Source organism: Aspergillus uvarum (genome assembly GCF_003184745.1).
Source record: "Aspergillus uvarum CBS 121591 unplaced genomic scaffold BO82scaffold_41, whole genome shotgun sequence".
Classification (NCBI taxonomy): Eukaryota; Fungi; Ascomycota; class Eurotiomycetes; order Eurotiales; family Aspergillaceae; genus Aspergillus; species Aspergillus uvarum.
The window spans coordinates 126,851-143,908 of NW_020291338.1; the positions used below are offsets into that span (position 1 = coordinate 126,851).

General features: G+C 52.7%; 7 protein-coding genes across 7 annotated transcripts; 4 read left to right on the top strand and 3 right to left on the bottom strand.

The window, feature by feature from the left end:
- Positions 1-158: 158 nt before the first annotated feature.
- On the top strand, positions 159-3,716 carry BO82DRAFT_339236 (MCM DNA helicase complex subunit MCM3). The gene is made up of 8 exons (XM_025633471.1): positions 159-342; positions 401-419; positions 491-542; positions 605-651; positions 706-811; positions 865-1,128; positions 1,189-3,242; positions 3,311-3,716. Exons 1-8 carry the CDS (start codon positions 276-278, stop codon positions 3,345-3,347), a joined length of 2,646 nt encoding a protein of 881 aa, XP_025490129.1. The 5' UTR covers positions 159-275; the 3' UTR covers positions 3,348-3,716.
- A 343-nt stretch (positions 3,717-4,059) lies between these two features.
- Positions 4,060-5,921, bottom strand: BO82DRAFT_384753 (Spo7-like protein). The gene has a single exon (XM_025638125.1). The coding sequence runs from the start codon at positions 5,678-5,680 to the stop codon at positions 4,295-4,297; it is 1,386 nt and encodes a 461-aa protein (XP_025490130.1). The 5' UTR covers positions 5,681-5,921; the 3' UTR covers positions 4,060-4,294.
- Positions 5,922-6,071: 150 nt separating this feature from the next.
- Positions 6,072-8,569, top strand: BO82DRAFT_355927 (putative alpha/beta hydrolase). The gene is made up of 2 exons (XM_025635582.1): positions 6,072-6,677; positions 6,763-8,569. The coding sequence occupies exons 1-2, from the start codon at positions 6,522-6,524 to the stop codon at positions 8,245-8,247; spliced, it is 1,641 nt and encodes a 546-aa protein (XP_025490131.1). The 5' UTR covers positions 6,072-6,521; the 3' UTR covers positions 8,248-8,569.
- On the bottom strand, positions 8,410-10,372 carry BO82DRAFT_355928 (uncharacterized protein). Its single transcript, XM_025635583.1, has one exon. It carries the CDS (start codon positions 10,094-10,096, stop codon positions 8,714-8,716), a length of 1,383 nt encoding a protein of 460 aa, XP_025490132.1. The 5' UTR covers positions 10,097-10,372; the 3' UTR covers positions 8,410-8,713.
- A 54-nt stretch (positions 10,373-10,426) lies between these two features.
- BO82DRAFT_433739 (TatD family hydrolase) lies at positions 10,427-12,200 on the top strand. Its single transcript, XM_025640901.1, has one exon. The coding sequence runs from the start codon at positions 10,631-10,633 to the stop codon at positions 11,804-11,806; it is 1,176 nt and encodes a 391-aa protein (XP_025490133.1). The 5' UTR covers positions 10,427-10,630; the 3' UTR covers positions 11,807-12,200.
- A 142-nt stretch (positions 12,201-12,342) lies between these two features.
- Positions 12,343-15,255, top strand: BO82DRAFT_393475 (acetamidase regulatory protein). The gene is made up of 3 exons (XM_025638679.1): positions 12,343-12,621; positions 12,691-13,870; positions 13,925-15,255. Exons 1-3 carry the CDS (start codon positions 12,561-12,563, stop codon positions 15,012-15,014), a joined length of 2,331 nt encoding a protein of 776 aa, XP_025490134.1. The 5' UTR covers positions 12,343-12,560; the 3' UTR covers positions 15,015-15,255.
- Positions 15,256-16,016: 761 nt separating this feature from the next.
- BO82DRAFT_121576 (nuclear transcription factor Y subunit beta) lies at positions 16,017-16,877 on the bottom strand. Its single transcript, XM_025629887.1, has 3 exons — positions 16,588-16,877; positions 16,397-16,524; positions 16,017-16,299 (listed from the first exon to the last, which is right to left on the bottom strand). Exons 1-3 carry the CDS (start codon positions 16,685-16,687, stop codon positions 16,051-16,053), a joined length of 477 nt encoding a protein of 158 aa, XP_025490135.1. The 5' UTR covers positions 16,688-16,877; the 3' UTR covers positions 16,017-16,050.
- Between the last annotated feature and the right edge of the window lie 181 nt (positions 16,878-17,058).

Sequence of the window (17,058 nt, forward strand, 5' to 3'; positions counted from 1 at the left end):
TTAACTATAATTTGCCTATGCCTGCCAGACACGCTTTACGCGTTCCGTTGTAGGACGCGATCTAATATTACCCGAATCGGATGTCGCGTTTGAACCCGAAAGAACGGTTTCTCCGCCAACCTACCCTTCCATCAAGATCAAGCAAAAATCACCATTCGCATCCCCGCGCTTGCACTTGGACCCCAGAGATAGAGGTCACCCATTTTCTTGCTCTTCCATTTTCACTTCGATCATTTTGAGATACTCTTTTCGTTATTAGCAAGAATCTATCTGTCATGGAGGGACAATTCGATGATGCCGCACAAGATCGTGTGCGTGCCGCCGTCGAATTTCTTGACCCAAGTAAGCATTGTCTTTTGATCCTCTCATATTACAGTGTACTAATTGCTTGACACTGCAGGTGATGCTCGAGCACGCAGGTTTGTCGGCCTCTGACTACCATAACAAGATGCCATGCTTTTCGGCAATAAGGGGTCTAACTTGGAATTAGTTATCGAGCCGATATCTTGTTGATGCTGAACAGAGGGCTACGGCGGTTAATAGTGAGTTGTGGTTCTCTATATACTTCAGACGACGTAGCCTAATCATTATGCCATGGGTGTAGGTCAGCATTGATGAGATTCGAGCACATAGCCGTGAGATGGCCGATGGGTAGGATGCGCGCCTCGACTTCACCCAAAGGAAATTGGCTGATAAACTATACAGTCTTCTCACATCTCCCTACGAGTACACCGATGCTTTTGAGAGGGCCTTGAAAGATATCATTAAGACACTGCCCAACCGACCGTCGAGAGAAACTGCAGACGATGTGGTATGGCAATTCCAACCCCGAGGACTGCTTGCGCGGGAATTAACAATGACTAGCATTATCACTGTGGCTTCGTTGGCGCCTTTGGAGAATTCTCCTGTAACCCCAGAACCCTCAGCTCCTCACACCTGAACCGGATGATATCGCTGGAGGGAATTGTCACTAAGTGCTCCTTGGTCCGACCGAAAGTTATTCAGAGTGTACATTGGAGTGAGCGCACCAAGAAGTTCCTCACCAGGAAGTATGTCGACGCGACGATGACTGCGAGTGGAGCAACTAGCATGAGTGTTTACCCCCAAGAGGACGATGAGAAGAATCCAGTACGTCTTTGCATTCACCGTGGATATTGGACCAATTCTGACATCGTCCGATTTACTTAGTTGACCACGGAATACGGCTACTCGACCTACATGGACCACCAAACTATTTCGATTCAGGAGATGCCTGAGCGGGCACCGGCCGGCCAACTTCCGCGCAGTGTGGACGTGATCTTGGACGATGACTTGGTCGATCGAGCCAAACCTGGAGACAGAATTCAGCTTGTTGGCGTTTACCGCACTTTGGGTAACCGAAACGCATCTTCCACATCCGCCACTTTTCGCACGCTCGTATTAGCCAACAACGTCATTCAGCTGGCGTCCAAATCAGGCGGAGGCATCGCGCAAGCTACCATCACCGATACCGACATTCGAAACATCAACAAGGTCGCTAAGAAGAAGAGCGTGTTTGAGTTGCTATCTCAGTCCCTGGCTCCCAGTATTCACGGCCATGACTATATCAAAAAGGCGATCTTGCTTATGCTGCTTGGTGGTATGGAGAAGAACCTGGACAACGGAACTCACTTGCGTGGTGACATCAACATCCTCATGGTCGGTGACCCATCTACTGCCAAATCACAGCTCCTTCGCTTTGTCCTGAATACCGCACCGCTTGCCATTGCAACCACGGGTCGAGGATCTTCTGGAGTCGGTCTTACTGCTGCTGTCACTTCCGACAAGGAGACTGGGGAGCGCAGGCTTGAGGCCGGTGCTATGGTTCTTGGTGACCGTGGTGTTGTCTGTATTGATGAGTTCGACAAGATGAGTGATGTTGATCGTGTGGCTATTCACGAAGTGATGGAACAGCAAACAGTCACAATCGCAAAGGCTGGTATCCATACGAGCCTGAACGCTCGATGCAGTGTCCTGGCTGCCGCCAATCCTATCTACGGTCAATACGACCCTCACAAGGACCCGCATAAGAATATCGCTCTGCCGGATTCTCTCTTGTCGCGTTTCGATTTGCTTTTTGTTGTGACGGACGATATCGAAGACGCCAGGGACCGAATGGTTTCCGAGCACGTCCTTCGTATGCACCGCTACCGCCAGCCTGGCGCTGAGGAGGGTGCACCGGTTCGTGAACAACAGCATCAGACCCTCGGTGTCGGCTTGGAGGACAGCCAGGATTCAAATCATCCCACTGATGTCTACGAAAAATTCAATGTCATGCTTCATGCCGGCATGGCTAACCAGCGGAGCAAGAACAAGAACGTCGAGATCCTGAGCATTCCCTTCATTAAGAAGTATGTGCAATATGCGAAGACTCGTGTTAAGCCTGTGTTGACCAAGGGAGCTGCCGACCACATTGTGTCGACTTACTCCGCGCTGAGAAACGACGAGTTGTCCGGTAACCAGCGCAGAACGTCTCCCATCACCGCTCGTACTCTCGAAACCCTTATTCGTTTGTCCACAGCGCATGCCAAATCGCGCCTCTCGAACAGAGTGGAAGAACGCGATGCCAAGGTCGCAGAATCGATTCTGCGATTTGCCATGTTCAAGGAAGTGCTTGAAGACGAACGCCGGAAGAGGAGAAAGGTCACCACTTTCGACGATGACTCGGAAAGCAATGACTCCGATTCTGAGAGTGATGACGAGACCCCTGCACAGACTGCAAGCGCGACCCCCCGATCTACCAGACGGGGCGGGATGAGGACTCGCGGTGCCAATGGTGTCTCGACCATAACCGAGGACACCGATATGGATGCGGAGGGAGACAACGTGTCTGAGGATGGTGATGGCCTGTACAAGTCCAGTCCCCGTGGCCAGCGCCTTCGTTCCAGCCGTACTCAGCCTGAATCGCAAAGTCAGATGTCGGTAGCATCGTCCCGTCCGGCGTCGCAGCTGGTTGAGTCTCAGACGGACACCTCGCAGTCGCAGACCGCCAGTCTTTCGTCTCAGCCTATCCAACCTGCCCGTCTGACGGTCTTCCGCCAGGCTCTGGGCCCGCTGATGGGCACCCGCTTGTTTACTCACGGAGACACCGCCGACGTGGAGGAGCTGATTGGCGCGGTCAATACCGCTATTCGCAGTGCCCCCTCCCTCGGCGAAGGTCACGTCTTCCAGCGTCCGGAGGCCCTGCAGGCCCTGCGGGCTATGAACGAGAGAAATGAATTGATGTGAGTCCCAACTGACCCCCATGCTTCACTGTCAAATCATAGGACTAGACCTCTAACCAGGAATACAGGTACCTTGAGGATGATGAAACTGTTTACAGAATTTAATGAGCTATTTTGTTTGAGGATTTTCCGGCATAGAATCTGGGGTGTTCTGTTGTTGTCACGAAGTCAAGCAGGGTTGTATGTGCATGGTATTTTTTTTGTTACACGACGACTTTGATCTACATAATCGACATTTGAAGAAAGATCTGGCGTTTTCGGAGTAACTTCGATTTGTGTTGCTGAGATCTTGAAGTAGTGTGCGTATCATCGAATTGATAATGCAGCTATATTTGATCATACATAGTGGTATTCCACCTCTTTCTTACTCGAGCACTCCGCATGATCATGATAAATCACCAGCCCCAAAGCTAGTCCGCCGGGATGTACGAGACGTTCCAGGTATGCATTCCAAGTCAAGTTGTGACAACGCAGCGCCTATATCCAGAATCCACACAAACGGGTCTTCAAGATTGTCGCTATACACGCGCCTATATCTAGCCAGCCCTTTTTCTAGCTTTCGTACTATCTATATGGTTTCCTCTCATCTTATTTGTCGAGAGACACGAAATTAAATCCAAAGTTTACTCATTCACTCACTCTACTTTCAAGGTTTCAATTATTCTATCATCCTTGATGTCCAAATGGCAACATGAATACAAGACAGAGATATAACAGGGTATTAAAAAGAAGAGTAGAGGGGGTTGGGGTTGGGGTTGGGGTGGTGAGGGAAGAGATATGGCGATAGAATATAAAATGAATAGAAGGGGGGGGGGGGGGGCAAACGCACACAGGAAGAAGAAAGTCTACATCAAGACAATAGGATGTATGGCACTGGACAACGGAGAGTGAAGGAGGTAATGGGAGGGGGAGGGCCCGTCGGGTATAATTTGAACAAAACATGTTCTGCGATTGGGGTTGGGAATTCTCGGCTGGAGAATAAGCCTGACACCCTTGCTTTATTTGCAGTATATTCCTTTACACTTTTTTTTTTCCCTTGGAGAATTTTGCTTTCATTTTATATCGACCGGAGTACTGCTTCTCATTGAGGAGGAATCCTCGGATGAAAAGGATGGAGTGCGTAGTACACCCTCGCGGATTTGTGCCTGTGTCAATGGCGAGAGGCCGCGGGTGATCGTTTTGGTGCTTTTCTTCTTGCGCTGCTGCTGTTGCTGCTGTTGGTGGTGTTGCGCGTGATCCAGGTGGGCGATTGGGCTCAGGCTGCCTCGGCGCGGCCGGCCGCTGATAGACGACCGCGATGGCGGCCGCTCGTCCGTGTCCACGGGCGTAGTGCTCCGGGATGGGGTTCGGGAGTGCGATTCGGAGCGAGGGCCCCGTCGCGCAGGCGATTTGAACTCGAGACCGTGTTTCGAGGAGATACTGGAGTGGTGGTGGTGGTGGTGACGGGGTTGGAGCCCGGGCTCTGCAGATCGGCCGAGGGTTGCTGCGGCGAGTCGGCGACGCTGGGAGGTCTTCCAACCGGATCCAAGCCACCAGAACCAGCCACGGTCCTGCTGTGCGATCTGACGCTCTTTCTGGAGCAGTTTCTGACGCAATTGAGCGCGCCGTTCGTTCTCCTTCTCCCAGAAATCGGTGCGGTAATCGTCCCAATTCTCGCGGAATTCGGGGGAGAACGATTTGGGGAGGAGAAGCAATCGGATGTAGTCACCTCCTGGGCTTAGATCTTCCTGCACAAGGCCTGACTCTGTGTCCTGCCCGTAATACTGCTGATAGTGCTGCCGACTACCGCGTTTCTCGGACACAGGGCGCTCGATATAGTGAAAGTCCCCGACGGGAGAAGGGGAGAAGGGATCGATGAATGGAAAGAGGAAGGAGATGTAGGAGAGCAACTCCTGCCACCAAGGACCTCGGATGACGATGATTTTGGTATTCATGGTGCGGAGGCCACGGTTAGCCACGGCGAGCCAGCGCCGCGGCCACCGCACCCCGCGCTCCCATTGTCCTGTACCCCAGACCAGCAGTGCAGTGACCACGCCGCCGAGGAGAGCGACCTTCTCGCCCATCTCGACCACCCAGTAGACCGATCCACCCACCCCGCGGCCATCCTCGCGGGGCCGGAGGAAGAGCGCGTAGGCGAAATAGGTAATCCAGATGGCCAGCAACAGCAGGAAAAAGGTGTTCTGCCTTCGACGTTCACGCAGGGCTAAATATTGGGCTCGCAAAGAGCTTTCCAGTATGAGGAGATTAAGGTAGATCTGGGGTGGGGATGAAGGCAGGTTCGAGTATGCATCGGGCGTGGCCGGGCGTGGCGGGGAAGAGGAAGAGGCATCATCGGATGTCGGAGTCCCATTGTATGGGGCGGCCGCAGAAGTCGACGAGTCGGACGATTGTGTCGCTGAAGAGCCTTTGACAAGCTGATCGAGGCTGGCGGAAGCCATGGCGTCCTTGAAGCACGCAGTAAAATGCAAGAGGAAGATAACCCAGCTGCAGAAGGGGAGCTCGGAGGATCCCTTGTGCAAGTACAGTACAGTACAGTGCAGGGCAGCGAGACCCAGGCGCGCGGATCAGATGAAACGAAAAGTGCCAAAAACAGAGACAGGAGAATCAGATGGCCTTTGCGGCCGTACTCTATCTCATCGCACAAACGAGAAAGACCGAGTTCTGGGGGAGGGGAAGATATGGAGATGCAGTGGCTGGGGGAGTAAGACTGAGAAGAAATGGGAAGCAAGCAAGCATTCATCGTCATCTGCCAAATTGTTGGCCGTTGAGGCTCCACCACAACCACCTCCTCCATCTTTTCTCCATCTTCAACAACTCACTCCCCTTCCCGACAAAACCGAATTAATTTCCATCAAGATTACCTTTAGTACCTGACTAGCTGAGTCGTGTACAATGGCCTTATTATAGCAACCTACTCATTCTACTCAGTCAACTCGTCATCTTCTGCGGACTCGAACTGCTTAACTCCATCCGCATCGGAATTATCGGTCTTTGCCGTCGCCTCAACCATTTTCTTTTCTTTGCCTCCACCTGTCATCAGCCACCCCTGGCCAACCTATATCCCCGTCATCTTCCCTCCTCCGCTCTTTTTTGACATATACTCGCGAGTGACAGAGCAATTTCCTCTGTCACTCCATCTCCCTGAGCGACAAGGTGTATACCGCGCGACTCTCTTGCCTTCCCCTCCAGGCCTCCACGTTGCAATCCTGGACTCCCCGCATTACCCCTCGCATCTGCTTTTCACCTACCCTTGTCGCATCCGGGCGATCGACATCCTCAATGGCCTCCGAACAAATCAACTCGTCCAAGAACGAGTACAGTGAATCCGGTCCCCAACGCAGGGACGGCACTCCTCATGCTGCTCTCGGAGCAAGCGCAACCCCTGCACCCTCCGGTTGGTTTCCTTTGGGCTACCGGGAGGGCTTCAGCCAATGGGTAGGTTTCTCGCCGCAGCAACAAATGTGATTTTCGTGTTTTTGCTTGTGGCAAGGGTCACTAAACCGCGATTGTATCTCCACAGTGGGCGTCATTACCGGCTGCCACAACCGAACACAAGGTCCTCTCCTACCTCCCCTATCTTCAGCACCAACCCCCGACACACCTCCAAACCGGAAAGACCAGCACAGTCCCCAACGGCGGATCGGGGAGTCTTCAGTCCGCCGATCACACTGAGGAGGGCGATGTCACCATCAATTCCACCAACGATCCGTACGGCCCGCGACGGTGGCGCTCAAGCATGGTGGAGCTCAGCGGCAAGAACCGAGCTTTGAACGAGTTCTCCGTCGAGCGCGTGGGTGAGGAGGTGGACCAGCATTTGGTCATGATTCACGGGTACGGAGCCGGCTTGGGCTTCTTCTACAAGAATTTTGAACCCCTAAGCCGATTGAAAGGCTGGCAGCTTCACGCGCTGGACCTCCTAGGCATGGGCCGCAGTACACGCCCACCGTTCCGCATCAAAGCAAAGGAGCGAGAAGAGGCCATCAAAGAAGCAGAGGCCTGGTTTGTGGACGCCTTGGAAGAATGGCGCGTCAAGCGCAAGATTGACCGCTTCACCCTCATGGGCCACAGTCTGGGAGGTTACATGGCAGTGGCCTACGCTCTCAAATACCCAGGCCGTCTGAACAAGCTGATTCTCGCCTCGCCCGTGGGCATTCCCGAAGATCCCTACGCAGTGAAGGCAGAAATGCCCGAAACCTCTACGGTGGCCAACGAGCTTACGCAGAATCAACGCAATATCGCCGAATCAGCCTCCTCGGTCGTGCCGGAGGCAATCCAGAAGGGCGACAACAACATTCTCCTCAGAGGGGCTCCTACTGATTCCCCAGACCGCCCTCCTCGCCGGATGATTCCTAAATGGTTCGCCTATCTTTGGGATGCCAACATCTCCCCCTTCAGCCTGGTGCGGTGGGCGGGACCCCTCGGCCCGCGCCTGGTCTCCGGATGGACCTCTCGCCGCTTCTCGCATCTACCAGCAGACGAAGCCAAGGCCTTGCACGACTACTCCTACTCGATCTTCAGCCTCCGTGGCAGTGGTGAATACGCCCTATCTTACATCTTGGCGCCCGGTGCATTCGCCCGCAGCCCGTTGATCCGTCGCATTCAGGGCGTCGGCCGGCAATATATCGAGCAGAACCAATCCCCCGCCTCCACCATCCTTGACTCAACCAAGGCCGCAGCATCTGAAGCCCCTGTCCCCTCGTCCTCGTCACAGTCCCCCTCAGCCACACGCGAAAACGGTCTCCCCGTGGTGTTCATGTACGGAGACCACGACTGGATGGACGTGAAAGGCGGCATCGCTGCCAAAGCTAAGTTAGACGAAGAAAAGGCGCGTGCCCTCCGGAATGCGACGCCGGAAGAGCGCGAGGCGGACAATGGCTCGGCCAGGGTGGTGATCATCAAAAACTCCGGGCATCACGTCTACCTCGATGGGTGGGAGGAGTTCAACCGGGTGGTCCTGGCTGAGATGGAAGAGGTAGAACGCAAGGAAAGAGCGAAAAGAGAGTAAGCTTTCTCAGTGATTGCTCGGCTTTGGGTGGGTTTTCCCTGGGAGTGATGAAGTCATAAGGAGTTTGGATCATTTGCAGCGGTGGCTTTGCTGGACTAATCAGAAGCGTTGTTGATTCCAATGTTCTTGTCAATATAGTATAACTTATACTACACTATACAATGTCTTTGATCTAACGATAAGGATAACGAGAAAGAAGAACATCAGTTACAATCTGATTTGTCTTGGCGAATCCAAGCTAAGTTGAAACCAAGCTTTCGTATATGCATATCACGAAGTTAGAAGAATAATAGGTTGCGCAGGCTAATCGACTAGGACATAATGACACAGAATTTTTCCATGCATCCAAACTAAAACCACGAATGTCCCCAAGATCAGAACGACCCTTTTCGATCAAGTTAGTCAGTCGCTCTTGAATCGACACATACCCAACCCTCCTACGACAGCAAGCCAGACCAAGAACGCTTCAAGGCTGCAGGAATTGGACGCCCGAGTTGGGTCCGGAAATACTTCTCCGGCGATACCGCAGGCCCGTGGAATAATGCACCATCGATTTGCCCGGTGGCCGGGGGGACCGCTGCCCTCCTTCGACGGGGGTCACGGTTCCGCTGCTATTGGGACTAGCTCTGCTCGCCGCGGTGGGTCGTGCGGCGAAGTAGCCGCCGCTGCCACCGCCACCACCCGGACCGGCTGGTGCATCGAGAACTGCACTGGAGGGGTGGCTACCAGCCGAGAGTGCTGTCTCCGGGAAAGAGGGTGGCTGGTGAATTGATGATGAGAACGGAGAAAGAGCTCTAAGACCGCGGGGCGGCTCGGGCGGTGCTGCTGCTGCTGCTGCTGCTGCTGCTATGCCGGGCTCCGGTCGACTGGACAGGGACAGGAATAGGGAGCTGGTCGAGAGTTTGGAGACTTGGAGCGAGGAGGTGGTTGCTGAGCGGTGATGGTGGCGATGTCGGTCACCCCCGTGGTGCGTTGGCGGGGGTGGGTGCTGCTCCTGCGAAGGGCGTCGTGGGCGCCAGAATGAGGGTTCCACGAGCTCTGAGGTGCTGCTGTTGCTGCGGAGGGTCAGGGGTTGCGAGGGGAGCTCGAGGCGTTGGTTGATGGAGAGCCAGGCTCGCTCGTCTTCGCCGTCGGTGTCGTCGTTTCTGTTGTGGCTGTTGTCATCTCTGAGGAGGCCGTTCGGGGTTGTTGTTGGGGAGTGGGTGCCGGAGAGATGGTGGTATGTGGATGTGCTGGGTGGTGGTGGCGGTGGTGAGCGCCAGCCGCCGAGTCCTTCGAAATCCCGGCCGGAGTCGCCGCTGATGAGGCCTAGGAGGCCCGCTGCTGCTGCTGCAGCAGACGCAGGGACGTGTCCGTTGCGTTGGGAGGGTTCTTTGCACAAGCGGGCGGGCGAGATGTTGTAATCTTGTTGGTCGTCGGAAGAGGTGGAGGCGCTGTTGGTCCGGGTGGCGTGGTTGGGGCGTTTAGTGTTTTGGGCGCGTGCCAGGGAGCGTGCCAGGTGATGGCTGTGATGATGATAGGGATGATGGTGATGTTGGTGCTGATGAACCGTCAGGGTGGGTGGTGGAGGCCTCGTTGTGCCATGGTCTATGGAGTGTCTTTTCGGGGTCGAAGAGGCGGGCGTCGAGGGCTCGGATGCGGATAGATTCAGCAACGAGATGTTTGTTGCTGTCGGGATCACGAAGAAGTTCGCGATGATTGCGAAGCATAGCTCCAGGTAGATGATGAGGAGTCTGAGAGCGAGCGCTAGCAGCGAGAGGCTGATCGTGATCCAGGCGGATATTACGAGGGGGATCGAGATGATGGCTAGGAAGGGAAGTGTGAGGAGAACGGACAAAGAGGTAGACATGAAGACGGTAGGCACTGGAGAAACAGTCTTGTGGTTGTTTTGGGTGGATCTGAATCATGAACTGAGATACATATGGACCAGCACTGTATCAGAAGCAAGGCCAGAAGCGACCTTCCAGTCTTTTCACCATGATCTGATCTGAAAAGCAGAGAGTTATACAACGGATGGAGGGATCTTCTGGTGGATTTTCTACTTCGGGATAGTCGAATTCTCCGAATTTGCGGAGAAGTGCATGTGATACCGGCTGCCCCAGGCATGGAAAAAATTCGACCATCGAACACAGCAATGCTGTGGCAATTGACCCATAGCCTGTAGTTATAGGCTTACATTCATCAGAGAAAAATGCAAAGGGTCCGCAACTCATAAGATCCTAGTCGGTGCGCTACATGGTCTGGTTCTGATGAACCCGATTCTGTTACGTCACTGCCACAACATCCTCATCCTCGTACTGTAAATACCACCATCATCTCGGATCTCCGTCTTCACCAATTTCTCTACCTATTACTCGCCACCCTCACAATCATTTTTATCTAAATGTCAGACACAAAGCACAATGACGAGTTTCCATGGCACTTGGGTGTTTACGACGCTCATTGTCATCCCACCGACACGATGTCGTCAATTGAAACGATTCTGCAAATGAAGGCAACGACGCTGACGGTCATGGCCACCCGGGGAGAAGATCAAGATTTGGTCCTCGAAACTGCGAGGTCATTGAGCAAGAATAGAACTGAACCGAGAGGCACAGAACCACCGCCTGTGCTTCCATGCTTTGGCTGGCATCCGTGGTTCTCGCACCAGATCCTCGACGACGTTACAGATTCTGCAGAACCTGACGGTTCTCCGCGGGACGATCGAAAGGCACAACACTACAAGAAAGTCCTTACACCGGTACCGGAAGATGATTTCATCGCTTCTTTGCCAGACCCCAAGCCGCTTTCGCAGCTGATCGCAGAAACGCGCTCACGGCTAGAGGCTTGTCCCAGCTCCCTGGTGGGCGAAATCGGCCTTGATCGCGCGTTTCGGCTGCCCAATGCGTGGACTTCAGACGACCAGCAGAGGCGAGACGAGGCAGTGACGCCCGGCTCACGTGAGGGCAGGACTCTAAGTCCCCATCGGGTGCAGCTGAGCCACCAGAAGGCCGTCCTTGAAGCGCAGTTACGTCTTGCTGGGGAGCTAGGTCGACCAGTCTCTGTACACAGTGTTCAAGCACATGGGGCGGTCTTTGATCTGTTCAAGAAGCTTTGGTCTGGCCATGAGAAAAAACAGGTATCACGGCGGGAGAGGCATCGTCAGCAGAACCAATGGAATTCTTCTGCTGAGAGTGACGAAGAAACCCAGAAACAATCGGACTCAGCGCAAGCAAAGAAGAGGCCGCTTCCTTTCCCACCCCGGATCTGCATGCACTCTTATTCGGGACCCGTGGAGCCAGTGAAGCAATTCCTGCATCCATCAACTCCCTCCGTCGTCTATTTCTCGTTTTCCGCGGTCATCAATTTCAGCAACCCGTCATCTCAGAAGGTAATGGACGTTATCAAGGCTCTGCCCGATGATAGAGTCCTCATTGAAAGTGATTTGCACACCGCCGGACCACAGATGGACGATCTATTGGAGCAGATCAGCCGGCAAATTTGCGAGCTTCGTGGTTGGACTTTGGATCATGGAGTTCAGCAATTTGCCGACAATTGGAAACGCTATATCTACGGTTAGAATGGGCCTAATTAGAGATCAATAAAGATGCACGGTTAGAGTACGAGTTCCTGCTTATGGAACCGCATCCATTGACTAATTCTAGTGTTTTTTTTTTTTTTTTCCGTATCGGTTTGTTGAAAGAAGCATTTGTTGAGGGTGGATGGAATTGATAAGGGCCCATTTGGCGCAGGCAGTGAGCCAGTCACACACAATTGATAGGGCCGCTTGATAAGGGAGTCATGCAAATTTAACACTAAGGTTATCCAGGTGGGTCTGCTGGGTTCCTTCCACAGTCACCGGAAGAAAGCCGTCTTTCTGGAACAACATGTCGCGTGTTGACGAAGGGGAGGATAGGAGGATGGGAATAAACTCATTCTTCTCCTAAGCAGCGTAATGGACCATTGAATCCGACATTCCATGCGGATTCTGGAAACCTACAGTAAGGCACCGACCGTGGCTTTTTTCTCCGCATGTGTCACGTGACTCCCCCAGACCCGGCCTCGTTCCTGCCCCACATTCCACTCTCTCGCTTTCCCGCTTGTTGTCGGCGTGTCTCCCTCTTTCTTTCCTACCTCTTCCTCTTTCCTCTCTCATCATCACTCATTCAATCCCTTTCTTGTCCTGTCTTCTCATAGCTTTAATCACGAAGACCGAATTATAGGACGGAATCATGCCATAGTTGCTGTGCCCTGAATTCGTTCATCTGATTATGCATGACGAAGTAACGAAGTAACGAGTCTCCGGACCTGGAATCTATATCGATGCTTCGGCTATGTCCTCCGCAGCGCATAACAGTCCACCCACCGGGAATGGCGTGACTAAGCGCAAATCAGGTATGCACTCACTCTGGCTCATCATCTGCGCGTCTGGAATAGTCGGATTCTCATCATTGTCTGTATTAGGCTCTGCCGCCTGCATCCACTGTCATCGGCGCAAGGTTCGCTGTGATGCTCGGCTTGTCGGGTTGCCTTGCTCCAATTGCCGCTCCGCGGGAAAGTCAGACTGCCGCATCCATGAGAAAAAGAAACGCTTGGCTACACGCTCGATCTTGAACCCTGTACCTATTCGCTGTCGTCCACCTCCTGCTTCGGAAACCACGCACAAATCATCAAATCTTGCTTCTCCTGTTGCTCCGCCAAATGCTTTCACGACTACCTTCCGCAACGTTCAACCGGACGTTGTGACAGCTGCCACTTCCCTCGCTAATGTCCATGCGCTCCATCGCACAACCAATGATAATGTTGATCACCAACGCCAGCATCATAGTTCATCACCAACTTCCGATGCCCAGACATACCATCGCCCAACGGAATCGGAGCTCTCCATAGAACAGGACTCACATGCGGATTTGGAAAGACGATTGGTGAAACTGATCGACGAGGAAGAATCAGGTAGTCGGGAAATTCGTCGGGGTGTGCGAGCGATCTATGTCGGTCACGAGCTGTCCAACATGTCTTTTTTGATTCGTCAACAGCGAGATGAAGTCGACGACGTATACCACTTTGCTGGAAACGAAATACCTCGGCGGCAACTGAGAACAGGCCACGATCAACTGTTGATGGATGCTCTCACCCTACCTGAACCGGCTCTGGCAGATGAACTGGTTCAGGCTTACTTTGATCACGTCAACCCAGGGTATCCCATCATCGACGAGGATCTCTTCATGACACAGTACCGGAATCGGGATCCTGCCGACCCGCCGCCAATCCTGCTTCTTCAAGCAATACTTCTAGTCGGAGCACACGTAGCTCGGCAAAAGGTCGAGCGTGATGCACTCAAAGAGATCTTCTTTCGTCGAGCTAAATGGCTATTCGACAGTCGTGTCGAGCGAAACCGCGACATCATGATTCAGGCAGCATTGCTCTTGACTTGGCACTCTGATAGCCCTGATGATGATGTTTCAGCTAACGCTCATTACTGGGTTGGAGTAGCTGCTAGAATTGCCACAGGACTTGGAATGCATCGAAATCCTGTGTCAAGCCGATTTGTTCCACGAGACCGCCGTATGTGGAGGAGGCTCTGGCATATCCTAGTCCAATTTGATGTCATGGTGTCTCTCTCATATGGACGCCCACAAGCTATGTAAGTGGTCCAGATGTCTTACACTCAATGCCAATGACTGACAGCTCCTTTAAGTAATCTTGAGGACTCAGATGTGTCCTCCTTAACACTTTCAGACTTCCAAGGATGTGGACCCGGGGTTCAAACAGACTTTGTGATTCATTTCTCAGAACTCTGCACAATGATATCTTACATTGTTCGCAATCGTTTCGGGCTGAGAGTCAACCCGGAACGTCGCAAAGCGGTATTGCACGAGGCCGATGAGAGCCTAGCTAATTGGTCCTTGAAGCTTCCAGATAAACTACGCTTACGAGCATCTGACATGGACCCATGGTCTGCCATGCTCCATTTGACCTACAACAACTTTCTCATTTTACTACACCGACCCCACCCAAGAGCCTCTGCCTATTCAGATGACTACGGTCCACACGATGCTGAGATCTGTAGTGCAGCTGCAGGTGTTATAGCCTCAATTTTCGAAGAACTTCGTCTCCATGATCGCTTAAAGTCTCTCTGGTACTCTGCCGTTCATACCCTTTTCACAGCAATGATACAAGTGCGAGTGGAGCTTCGCTTCTCGAATCCTGTCCTAGCGATTAATGCCCTTCGTCGCTTTGATTCAGCTTCTTATTCACTTCGCGAACTGGCGGGATACTGGTCCCATGCCACCACTATCCTACGGTTGTTTGAAGATTCCAAGCGCCTTCAGGAGGATCTTCGCTTGGCTACAAGTGAAAGACCCCGTGGTTTCAGCAATTCCCATGAACGAGAAAAGATTGTGACCCATACTTCATCCTCTAGCTCTTCCAGAAGCACAATAGCTACACATATCCCACAACAGCAGGAGGAACAGCCTGTCCCCTACGAAGTTCCGACTCCAGAGTCGACACATGTTTCAAACCCCACCACCTCTGCGGGCCTTCAACAGAATCACGCGATCGATCACTGGATGCCAGCCACGAACATGACTCCGGTAGAGACTCTGGACGCCCCCCGCGAATCTCTCGATTGGCGGCAGCTGTTCTCTTTCGCAGACATGGACCAACCCGTTCTTCCGATGGCCATGGAGGGCCTTCCTGAACTGGAAGATGAGTGGCGTCAGATCTACTGGCAAGAGACACCACTGTCGGATCTCTTGCATGATGGGGGCTGGATGCACGGCTGACATTTGCATTGCACTTGCATTCATGGCGTACTCGTCCTTGCCACATATCATTGGTCTTGAAGCTACCCGGATTTTGTCTGAGAACATGGACTGTGCGCGAACGATAATGACTTGATGACCTTCTCATTGCTTTGCCCCGGCTTTCCATGGATTATTAGCACCGCCAATGCGGGGGAAATATCGGTGACCTTTTTGCATTTATCATAAAATAGCTTCTCCGAATGGAATTGTCAGAACTCAGTATACCAATCTTCGGTTCCAATCAGCTTGTTGTGCCGTGAAAGCACTAAAGGACAGCGAAGTCCAAGCTTCATTCTATCTGCCAACACTAATATCCACCGCCCGAATGCATGTGTCCATACAAATAAGCTAAGAATAGCAGATGAATATAGATGTAGACGAGACACTCGACGAAGACAGATAAATACAAATGATCCCAGATCGAAGGGACCCAGCATGCCCGGGCCTACCAGGTCATGCAAAACAGCCTCTTTTATATTGATTGAGGAGACAGGGTGAGTCCCCACAAGAAACAAGGAAAAGAATAAAAACTGGGAATCAGAGAGGGGAATACAATAAAAGGCAGTTGATGTGCCCGGAGAAATCAGGGAAGTGAGAAGCCGCAGCCCATGTAACAGAAGGAACAACCGTCGAACAGACAAAATAAGCGCGCCGCCCGTAAACCGAGATCTGAACCTGTCGAATTGCTAGGAATTCGCACCCACTTTCCGTTCGTCACAAGTTCTGTAGGTAAACAAATCCCTAATGAAGCTCTCGTGCCGCACCGCCTGGGGAACGTTACGTTGTCAGGGGAGTAAGGACCGGAAGTGTATTTCGAAACGTTTGTGGGAAGGGACCGTGTATGTTACTGTGAGCCCTCAGGGGACTGGATACACGGTGAAACCGGTCTTTGACTCCTTTGTGCATTCTGGGACACAGGGTGCAAATCATCTGTGGGGATATGGTTGATGACTTTTGGAACCAATATGATTGCACTGCGTCAGTTGGATGGTTCTCCTGCACATATACGCTTACTCTAGTAGGATTCACCGCCAGTGCCATTGTGGGCTTGGCCGACCATGGGAGGGTAGCCGTAGGCGGAAGCATCCTGCTCAGAGGGGTCCAAGCTTGGGTTGATGATGTTATTGGCAGCATCCGTGGTATCAGGGAAGCCTGCAACTGGCCGTCCGGATGGAGCGGCGCCGGGAGGGCCTCCTACGGGGCCGCCGGCATTGTACCCACTGCTTGTCGGACGGTTCTGATGCTCTCCTCTCGCGGATTGGGTCTGCAGATTAGATCAGCAGTGTTCTCTTTAAGCAAAACACGCTATCGCCAGTTGGGGGCGATGGGCAAAATGGCTAGATGCGTTGCACAGGTCTTACCTCGCGGTATTTCGATAGGTAGATCTTCAGTGCCTCTGCGTAGTTTTCGAAACCGAGTGAGGTCATGGCGAAAAGAATATCCTCTCCGTTGACCGTCTTACGCTTTTCCTGCTGGCATTTGTCGGAAGCTACGCAAAGGTTCGACGGTCAGTTTTCAGAACTGGTATTGTGACGATGTGGACTGTACAGACCTTCACTGGTGATGAACGAGATGAATTCGCTCACACATTCCTGCATACACTCCTTGGCCTCCTTCGCGATCTTCGCGTTCTCAGGTAGAGCTAATTTCATGATGCGAGCCACTTCACAGGCGATGTCAGTATTCTATACAGGCATGCAGCGGCAGTATCAACGATGAGGTGGATATGGGCACAATGCACCCAGCATGCCATAGCATATTGTAGACATGTCTGTCCAATCGGATGCATGCTGGCAGTGGTAGCAGACGACAAATAGGGACATGAGCCGAAAGACTCGTGGTCATCAATCCCCGAAATAGATGATGGCAGGCAGATGAATAGGATAGCAAGGAATGGTGACGATTGACCGAACCGGCCTCCTAGGCGGTGGAGAGGCACGAGCAATCATAGTAGGGCAAAAAGCGGTTGACCAGCAGGTGAAGGTAAGGTACGCACAAATCAGGACGAAGCGACAAGCTGCAA

Coding starts and splice junctions, on each gene's coding strand:
- BO82DRAFT_339236 (XM_025633471.1), top strand. CDS start 276: ATGGAGGGACAATTCGATGATGCCGCACAAGATCGTGTGCGTGCCGCC. Junction 1,129..1,188: donor AGGACGATGAGAAGAATCCA/GTACGTCTTTGC, acceptor CGATTTACTTAG/TTGACCACGGAATACGGCTA. Junction 3,243..3,310: donor AACGAGAGAAATGAATTGAT/GTGAGTCCCAAC, acceptor CCAGGAATACAG/GTACCTTGAGGATGATGAAA.
- BO82DRAFT_384753 (XM_025638125.1), bottom strand. CDS start 5,680: ATGGCTTCCGCCAGCCTCGATCAGCTTGTCAAAGGCTCTTCAGCGACA.
- BO82DRAFT_355927 (XM_025635582.1), top strand. CDS start 6,522: ATGGCCTCCGAACAAATCAACTCGTCCAAGAACGAGTACAGTGAATCC. Junction 6,678..6,762: donor GGGAGGGCTTCAGCCAATGG/GTAGGTTTCTCG, acceptor GTATCTCCACAG/TGGGCGTCATTACCGGCTGC.
- BO82DRAFT_355928 (XM_025635583.1), bottom strand. CDS start 10,096: ATGTCTACCTCTTTGTCCGTTCTCCTCACACTTCCCTTCCTAGCCATC.
- BO82DRAFT_433739 (XM_025640901.1), top strand. CDS start 10,631: ATGTCAGACACAAAGCACAATGACGAGTTTCCATGGCACTTGGGTGTT.
- BO82DRAFT_393475 (XM_025638679.1), top strand. CDS start 12,561: ATGTCCTCCGCAGCGCATAACAGTCCACCCACCGGGAATGGCGTGACT. Junction 12,622..12,690: donor CGTGACTAAGCGCAAATCAG/GTATGCACTCAC, acceptor TGTCTGTATTAG/GCTCTGCCGCCTGCATCCAC. Junction 13,871..13,924: donor TATGGACGCCCACAAGCTAT/GTAAGTGGTCCA, acceptor AGCTCCTTTAAG/TAATCTTGAGGACTCAGATG.
- BO82DRAFT_121576 (XM_025629887.1), bottom strand. CDS start 16,687: ATGAAATTAGCTCTACCTGAGAACGCGAAGATCGCGAAGGAGGCCAAG. Junction 16,525..16,587: donor CTCGTTCATCACCAGTGAAG/GTCTGTACAGTC, acceptor ACCTTTGCGTAG/CTTCCGACAAATGCCAGCAG. Junction 16,300..16,396: donor ACCTATCGAAATACCGCGAG/GTAAGACCTGTG, acceptor TCTAATCTGCAG/ACCCAATCCGCGAGAGGAGA.